This window comes from Necator americanus, chromosome V (assembly GCF_031761385.1).
Source record: "Necator americanus strain Aroian chromosome V, whole genome shotgun sequence".
In the NCBI taxonomy this organism is placed as follows: domain Eukaryota; kingdom Metazoa; phylum Nematoda; class Chromadorea; order Rhabditida; family Ancylostomatidae; genus Necator; species Necator americanus.
Window position 1 is genome coordinate 31,202,141 of NC_087375.1, and position 9,370 is coordinate 31,211,510.

General features: G+C 41.2%; 1 protein-coding gene across 1 annotated transcript; it reads right to left on the minus strand.

Moving 5' to 3' along the window:
* Window positions 1-172: 172 nt before the first annotated feature.
* Window positions 173-4,857, minus strand: RB195_015761 (uncharacterized protein; the record flags this gene model as incomplete). Its single annotated transcript, XM_064206627.1, has 12 exons — window positions 173-284; window positions 578-666; window positions 729-815; window positions 1,105-1,245; window positions 1,323-1,395; window positions 1,453-1,543; window positions 2,306-2,409; window positions 2,466-2,551; window positions 2,610-2,736; window positions 2,799-2,923; window positions 3,752-3,900; window positions 4,794-4,857. 12 exons carry the CDS (start codon window positions 4,855-4,857, stop codon window positions 173-175), a joined length of 1,248 nt encoding a protein of 415 aa, XP_064062508.1.
* Between the last annotated feature and the right edge of the window lie 4,513 nt (window positions 4,858-9,370).

Genomic DNA, 9,370 nt, shown 5'->3' on the forward strand with positions numbered 1-9,370 from the left:
CTTCTCCATGAGTTTGCAGTAAAGGTGATGGCGATAGGTGGGATGAAGGACCAACAAGTTTACAATTAATAAGGTGCGTAACATTTGAATATGTTGTAATCGCTGCAAATCGATGCTGCAAACTATTCATTGAGAAATGGCACGGCTAAACACCATTTTTTGTGTTCTGAGTTCACGCCACGCACAATCCGCCGAGTGTAGAACACTTCTTAGTGCTCGCGGTAGCACTGCATTTTGAACAGGTATTGCCAGATGCGTAGATAACAGCATTTATAGCTGGTGCCCTGAAAGAGTGCGCGTTAAAGCAAGAGAAGAAGGATCATACAAGGCATACTCTTCAATTCACGAGAGAATCATGCGTTGGAATCAGGCTATGAGGGGACAAATTTATTAAAAGCCTAAGTAGCCATAAGATCCAAAAAGGTGTACTTCTCCTGTAAAATCTCTTGTGGTAATTAGAGAAATTTTCACTGGAATTTGGCTAATAACGCTTTTTACACCCAGCAATCACAGAGGTCACCGGGTTGTCACTGCGCTTACCGCAAATGAGAAATTTCAAAGAAAAAAGTAGACATACGGGTCATATTTGCAGAGGATATATAGGCGACCTTTTTTCACACAGGACTCCACAGCACAACCAATCTTGGTGGCTTCATCATATGCTATCTGTAAAAAGAAGTTATTGAGAAATCACTAATTAGGACGTTAAGTTCTCGCGGATCACTCACGTATGCGGCGGTCTTGAGGGCTGCTGTGTTCTTGAGGTCGTCTCCGAAACCTGTGCTCTCAAAAGGTGCCCACCATTCATCCACAGCCTGGAACAATACTGAGTTCACTCCTAAATGTACCTGTGCAGTTGTTTCCAGCAAGCTAGTCTTTCCTCTGTCCTCGAGTAATTACATGAAAACACCTATATATGTCGAAAGGAATCGATCGCTGTTTTTCTTTCCAAAATTGGAGAACTACAGTTGGAAGAATACAAGGCAGGAGTCAATCCAAAACTGTCAGTTATTTTGAAATAAATTTTGTTTCACTTAGATCTTCAGGACTAGATCACTGAAAAGTATCTATGCAGTCGAAGAGGCCAAAAATTCTGAAACAAACCATTTTCATAGCGTCTTCAAATGGTGTGTCGAATCCGGTGCCATCTTTCATCCAAAGGTTTTCTTGATCTGCAGCAGCTAATCCGTCGGGGCAGTTTGCAATTTTTTGTTTCGCGTCATCCTCAAGCGTCTTTTCGTATTGCTGAAGAGCCGAAGAGTTCAACCAAACTGCATCTTCATGAATATCCGACGGGTGTCGAATTACTCTCCAATTCTCACCAATTCAATCATTTTTGTAGCTGGTTTCGCATAGTTTGTGCCATATTTCGCCCATCCTGTAGCGAGAAGACGCCTGTGTAAGCCATTTTCGAATTTGGAGACATTCTTATTCTCATTCAAAAGCTTTTACCTGTAGTAGTTGTGCTTGTCTAATGCAGTAAGCCTAACATTGTCTGAGAACTCTCCATCGCACGTACTACAGATTGTGCTTGTGAAAATTGCTGTAATATTTTAAAGAATAGACGGATCCATGTTGATGATGAGTTTCTTAGAGCTGTTATATGTGTACACAAATTCGTTCAGATAGCATCCACTCATACATATTTTCCCCAGACCGTCTAAAAATATTCTAAACCGCTAAAAGGTTACCGATCAGTGCAAATATTCCGCAAATAAAATTTGTGATGAAAAGTAACGAGACCACAAAAGTCGTCAAACAGTAACGTTATGTAGAATAAAGAAGGAATTGGCGGGTGCAATCTTTCAAAAACAAGCACCGCAAAAAGACTACTTCTACACTTTTTTCGCGCGAGAACTCGTCGCATTACCTTCTCCGATCGGTCGTCAGCGTACGCAGGCCACCATAGGTTACAGCGCGTCAAATCAAACGCAGATTGAACAAATAGGAAGAAAAACTTGAATTCGTCTCGTTTAAAGTTGATATACTTCCTGATGAGCGTATGCAGCGCAGTCGGTAAGAGGTTCAGCTGTTTCTGCACGATTGATCGTTTATTCAAAACTGTATCAACCAAGCTCTTTCTTCATCGTCCGATCTGATTGGTTTCAGAGTTGTCTGGGAGAATGAGAACTTGATCATCGGCTAGCCTCCGCAAGTCCTTCTTTAGGCTAGCCACGCGTTCGTAAACCTCAAACGACTCTGAATTGGAGTGGACGCGCTGGAGCATCTCAGGCGCATTGATTATCCCCGGACACTTGACACATTTTATTCTTCCTGAAAAAAAACGAAGAATAGAACAACCCACCTGGCTGTAAAGTTGTTTGACAAAGTGCGTTCACACAATTGCAGTTCTGCCCAGTGCAGTAGTCAGCAGCTTCTTTGGTGTACACGTCACCTTGTGCTGGAGCTCTGAAATATTCAAATGGAGTTAAAAAGTACAGTATCCTTTTGATTGTAAAGCTTACTCTTGGTTGAAGAAACAGAGCAAGTAGAATTCTGACTTGCAGACTTGATATGTGCATGCGAATGCATCAGCTTTGTCGCGAGCAATCTTAGGAAAAGAAAGCTATTTTCGAAGAAATAAACAAAAAATGCTGACGAATCATCACCAGACTGAACGCTGTGTTGTCTGCAACTGCCTTCTCATCTGCCTGCTTCTCAACTGCAGTTTTCCACGCTGTATTCAGAAGATCTTTTGTTGTTGATGTGGCATCGCAACTGGCTTTCACAGTAGCTCTAAAGCAGTACCCTTCTTCATCGGTGTTCGCTGCTTTTTGAGAGCCTTCCCATGTACTTACGTTGCCTTCAGAGATCCGATTTTATAGGTGGCAGCTCCTGCAGCAGTGTATGTGGGCAGTTGAGGATTAGCAGGACACTCCGCAGCGGCGGTCTGAGCTGCTGCTTCTATATTGCAATCCCAATTCTAGAAAATTTATTTTAAGTGCTAGCATAGAGAAAATTTCTGCGCGCTAATTGTTATTTGATAAGCCTGGATGGGATCGGACGTAATATTTTAAAGTCATATACGAAGCGCGAGGGTATAGCGAAATCGGTGAGAGGTTATGCTGTGAGGGCACGATTGATCAATCTGTGAATCGAAGCCATTGATCGAAGTCCAGCGCTAATCACACCCTTTATCCTTCCGGGATCGGTGAACCGGTGGCAGACCTGTCCGGAAAGCTAAAAACGTCAGCAATCTCCCACGAATCATTCAACAATCGTATCGGTTAGACTCGTAACCCCAAACGATGCAGAAGTAAAGTGATCGCGTTGGCGAATCTCAAGCACTTTGATTAACGCATGCATGTTATCTTCTTCTTCTCTTCAGTAATTGGTTTGTTGCCACAGCAGTGAATGCACTTCCATGACACTGTTGTATCCTTGACCCCACGAACTACTGTAGTTATAGTCGGGTCAAAACCACCCTAATCCTGATGCAGCTGCGTAAACGGCGCGACTAAGGGTTTCACATCTCGATAGAAGCTGCTAAATTCACCGCTCCACTTCGAGCTCATCGGCTTCTGCAACCGCACCGATCTTCTGGTAACTTTTGACTCAACTATGCGCAGGCAATAGAGGTAGCAGCAGATCCTTACAATGCAACAGGGAGTCTACCATTTTGTTCTCAATGCCAATCCGGCAAGTGGAATTTTTTCCATGACAGTTCCTTTTTACTTCCTATAAAATGATGTTCAACCAAATTTGAGAAGAGATAACATTTTCGATGCCAAGAATGCGCAAATCTACTCACCAGTTCGTTCATTTCCTTAGCTTTCGGCAAATCCGCATTTCCTTGACCTTTCTGTTCTCCTTTCGATACTGTTCGCCGCAAATCATTGATGGTTTTCAAAACTACCTCCCTCCAGCTCTCAGAAATCAATGAATTTTGGCAATTGAAATCTTAAAATAAGTGCGAATGAAGAGGAAATAGGCGGAAACAGCAAAAAATCAAATTGCGAGGACCGTTCATTGTTACGACCTTTTCGCGCTCAAAGTTGCTGAGAGACAGGAAAGTTCTTACTTTGTGATAAGTGAGCATGGCTTCAACAGTATATCATTAATGTCTTACCACTAGCTGATGTAACTGCATTATTCTGGAGTTGTAGACATGCAAGAAGAAGAGTCTATAAAAAACTAGAAATAATTATGCATTTACAGAACGATCAGCAGAAGATTTGGCTGTGGCCATACGATTGGTGGTTTGAAATTGCCCTAAGGTCAACCAAATCCTGCGAGGGCCCTATATTGGTTCCAGACTTGTCTCGGAGGGTGAAAACACTGAGATGATATGTGGGCAGGCCCCCTCAAGTCATTGCATAGGCCAACACGCGTTCACTAATCTTAAGACGGTCCTGAATTGATGTCAAACGCGTAGGTGCACACTTATGGGAACTAATCAGTTCTATGCACTTAATTTTTTACTTATTAGAAAAAAAAAACACAAAACTTGCGCTTGAGCAATTTTTTTCTTATGTATAACTCTGTAGGAGAGTTGAACACTTTTTTAAAATTAACTTTTATTCTTCGAGATTATTTAGAGAACATTATGTGGACCTATATGGCTACCGTACACAATAAATTCGTAAAAGATGACCAACAACCTACACTGGCAAAAAAATCTTAATTGAATAACACTCCGGTTCACTTTCCTTTATGGGAATTGGGAGTGAAAACTCAAATGTAAATCAATCTTCAAGTAATGTTTGTCTGGTTGATATACACCGCTTTAGTATTATTTAATCCTATTTCACGTAATTACTTCTCTGTTCAAAGGGAATGCTAATCATAGCTACCGTTAGCGTTGTTTAATGCATCTTCTTCGTTGTCGGCGATAACAAGCTTGATCATCCTTAACATTCCCTGTTCCGGGTTTTGCGTACTGTTGTTGCAGCGAATTCGAGGCTTGGAAAGGAAAGAGGAGAAATTTGACACTCACGTTATCAGAAACTTGAAACCGTTTCAGGCCTTTTGACGACGGTAGTGACGAGATTTTCGCAAGGTCAGGTCAGGAATAAAATGTCGCTAAAGCCTCGTTAGCAAAACAAGGGGACATAAATTCAGCGCTAATGCCAAAGCTTCGAGTAGAGAGAGTTTGAAGATCTTACTAACAGTTTCGTTACTGTTGCGATGACAGAGAAGTATCATCAAGGATAGAGTAGTGCTTTCGGACTAAATGTGTTTGGCCACTGACGCTAACAATCCTTCACAACATTACCACCCTCATGATTCAGGTACGAAATTTTTGGTAGTGAAATCCAGTTTCGTAGATGGTTATAGGTCAGGAAATAATATTGTAGGTCATGTATGGCATTTGCTATTTCAAGAACGAAGCAGCATTTACGCGCCTCTCTCAGTCGCGTGCAAACTGTGTTCCACGGCGAGATGGAGGGGAAACCGTGATAGTCGATCTTTTTAAGTCTTTTAAGTTCGCAATAGTTTTTGTTTTGGGACTTTTTGACTTTGGGACACACTTTGTTTTGGGACATCATCGAAGAGTAGTGTCCAAGCGTCCAATTCTGTTTATTTCGTTTACAGGTACATAAAAAAGAATGGGGGATCGGGGACAGCCTTTGTTCAGACTTCTGCAGAAAAGAAGCACTAGATTCCTACAGCATTCCAAAGAGGGTCCTGGACAGCCGAACGGGCTGCCAGCAGAGGCCTCGTTGGACGAAAGGTAGCAAAGACTCACCAGAACAAGCGTATCCATCGCTGCACGATGAAGACTAATGTTATGTTGTAGACAGAAGCTGGTCGCGCTATTTAAACGCAGCCAACTCTAAATGTCAGATCTCTATCTGACAAAAATTAAAAGCAAAACGAAAGTGCAACGAAAAAAATTGTTGATGATTTCCATTTCATACCGACTAGCAAACGTGGGATGTCAAATTAAAAAAGTGCCACAAGTTGCATGCGCAGAACAGTGGAAGGAGGCTGAAATTCAGTTCTAATCTATTAAAAAGAAAACGTTACCCTGTACCTTCACCACAAGGATGCCAGCCAATACAGAAAAAAACTTCGGAAAATTCCCTCATTCAGGTGTACAGATTTCGTAACTCATGTTGGCAATGAAAAAAAAATGAATTGAAAGGCAAGTGCACTGCTTTTCAATGAAGCTATTCACTTCTTAACTTCAATATGGTAGCGGGACGACAACTTTGTCCAATATTGTTGTCGATATTATTACTAACCGTACAAAAAAGAACTTTTGTTAGAATCTAAAAAATCATCCAGAAAAATATGTATGTGACTGTAGTACAGAGTGAGTGTCAACATTATTTCGACAAATCCGCACGTTACGTATTACAAGCGGTGAACTAAGTATTTGTAACATCGAATTTCTATCGCATTTTCTTCTGGTTTTGATTTTTTATCTTATGAAGACCTGACGCTTAAAAGTATCTAAATGGTGAAAGTAAGGCGGAATGCTCCCTATCATCCGACCTTTGGTACAAAACTTTTTTCTATCAAGATGTAAATTGTCTGCTTGGGTCTGTGTTCTGCTTAGAACAGAGGAGGTGGAAAATTGATGTCTAGGCATTGTATATTAGTTTAAAAACGAAATTCCGCGTGGAAAACGGTGGATGTGACGCAGTCGGTTAGAGGTCCGTTGTGGCAACATGGTCGATCGTTCGAAGCCGACGAGTGCCTTTGACTGAGCCTTTTACCCCTCCAGGGTCGATAAATTCATAGCAGACCTGTCCGGGAGGATATGAACACTCACTCATCGGCAGGCCCCGCAATTCGTTCCGCAGGCCAACACGCCCTCCAAAACCTCAATTTTCATGAATTGCAGTGAAAACCCGTTGGCGCATCACAAGCGGATTGATACGCCAGTGTCTTCATCCTTTTATCATCCAGATTTAGAGGCGACGTACCCTCTGACCGGAACTCTGAGGTTGCAGGAGGAGCCAGTTAGTACGACGCAATGTTGAGGTCCATGAGGGCTCGTTTAAGCCACAGTAAAACACGAATCCAATAATGTGTTAGAAACTTTGAACCTGAATACAGTTATCGCAAAACAAATCTGTGAAAGAACTGAAACTTTATTCGTTCAATGAAATTAAAGTTAGAATCAAGCTTCCAACTACCAAAGCCGATTTTTTGTAGCTGAGAGATGGCCGAGATTACTGTAGCCACCCCGTACACCGCTTCAAATGGTCCTTCCAGAAACAACGTACTTTTCATTAATCTATTCCAGAGGGAGAGGGTGGATTTACGGTTGTCGATAATTTCAACAAACATCGGTTTTGTTTCGTCATGGATTCTACCCTCGAGCCAACCCCTGCCAACGACATGGCCAAGGTCGCGATGTTTGTCGATATGCGAGATGCGAGAGATCCACAGTAGTGTTTGTGTAAAATTCGACTAGCACATCTTGCAACTGATGTGCGATCGTTTTCTTCTTCTATTTGAGAGTTCGAGCCAATTTCTTCACCGTTTCAAGGTCATAAATGAAAAAATAACTGAAAAATCCTTCGGCCACGATGTAAGGACTCGAAGAATGTGCAATTCAGTCAAGTGATCTTGTTTTCGCTTCCAGGTTGCTGGGACACCTTTGAGGTTGCGTTCAAATTTCCATCTTCCATCACTGCCGCTAAGAGACACTTGCTTAGATACATGCCTGGATTTCCGTCGACAGCAGCCCGGTGTGGCAAGGCGTCAAATTTTTCCTTTCTCATCGCAGCTAACTGCGGCTATAACGAAGTTAACGCAAAATCGCGCAGAGGTAGCTTATTCGCAGCAAAAGACACCTTTCTTGAAAAGCCCTCGAATCCGATGTTTGCTCTTCGCTTCTCTCAGGTACACTTATTTCTGAAACTATTCGAGATCAATTTTGCGGAAGGTCCTGGAAGATATTTCCTAGTGTCAGTTTTGAGAATGCTTTTTGTGAGACCCTTGCTTAATATCAAGCATTTCCGAGAGTTGTCTGACTTTTTCGACAAAAGTTGCCTTCGAATTCGTGTGTTGCGGTACGTTACTGTTGTGCAATGCGAATTCCAGCGGCCTTCTATTTCAAGAAGGCTACGGTTAGCCAGGAAAAGCAGTTTTGGCTGATTTCGATTTTTTTAGAATTGTCTACCGATTTAATTCATGTTTTGAGTGGATCTCATATTTGCTCTCAACGTGTGAAATAAACCCGAAAGTAATTTTCTCGGATCGAGAATTTAAAAAAAAAGAAGAACTCGTACTAGTAGTCTCCAAGTGTCTTTGTACCATTTATTGCTATGCCCTACATGCTTTATATTTCTTATATTTTTATACATATATTATGTTGTATTATTATATGTATTGTTATACTATCATATAAAAAATATATTATATTTATATTTTTCAATTGAGTGTTATTTAGCTGTAATTATACTGAAAAATTCATGTTTGGTTCAGTGAAGATGACTTCACTTTCGTGATTTTGCAACGCTCCTTTCATTTCTTCTGCTTGGATATACCGCATCCTGCAACCGTAGCGGGCCACTTCCGCGGGCGTATCTGCTGGATTCGTCGTCTGTCAAAGGCATCCACAGAAGATCTGCTGGAGCGTCCTCACAGTTGCTCAGACTTTGACAGTGAATTCAAGTATGATTCATTTTGGAAGCACTGGTTCGGTGAAGTCGATCAGAACCACTTCATCAAAGATATTTAATTCTTTTTGTCACTTCTCAAATGAAATTCTTTCTTCAAATCGCAAACAAGTCCAAAATAAAAGTTAAGAGTCTAAAAAGTCGAAATGATACTGTTATCGAAGACATTTGCGACTTTATGTTTGTTCTCATTCATAAAAAGAACGAAATGAAAAATGAAATGCTTCTTGCTTGCTTAAAAGTATGTATATCGGGAATGGCTGCCTCCAAACGGATTTTTATCTCTTTGATGATTTATTAGCATTTCTCGAAAGCATAGAACATGACTGGAAACGTGAATTACTTGAATTAATTGGATTACTTGGATTGAATCTTTTTAGTAAATTCCAGAATATCCTTCCTCTCGAAGTACTTCTTACGTTATTTTCGTGGAAGAGGCACATAAATGAGAGGAACGGCAATAAACGAATCTATCTCCTCAATCATCCTCTATAACCTGCATAGGATACCAGAGATTTTTGTAGAGAAATCTCACCTTACAAGAAAATTATCTTGGTCAGAGAAGGATCACTTTGGATGCCTTCTCCCTTTGTTTACAACGAAGCTGCTGACGACAAAAAGAAGGAATCGCGTGATAAAATATTGAAAAGTGAGAAGCATTTGGATCGTACAGTTGTGTATAGCATCCTGCAGCATTACGAACGCTGTGGATCGATGCTGTGAAATATTTATTGAGTAATGGTGTCAGTGAGAAACCATTTTTTCTTCGTTGTGATTCTGCCTCACGTTGA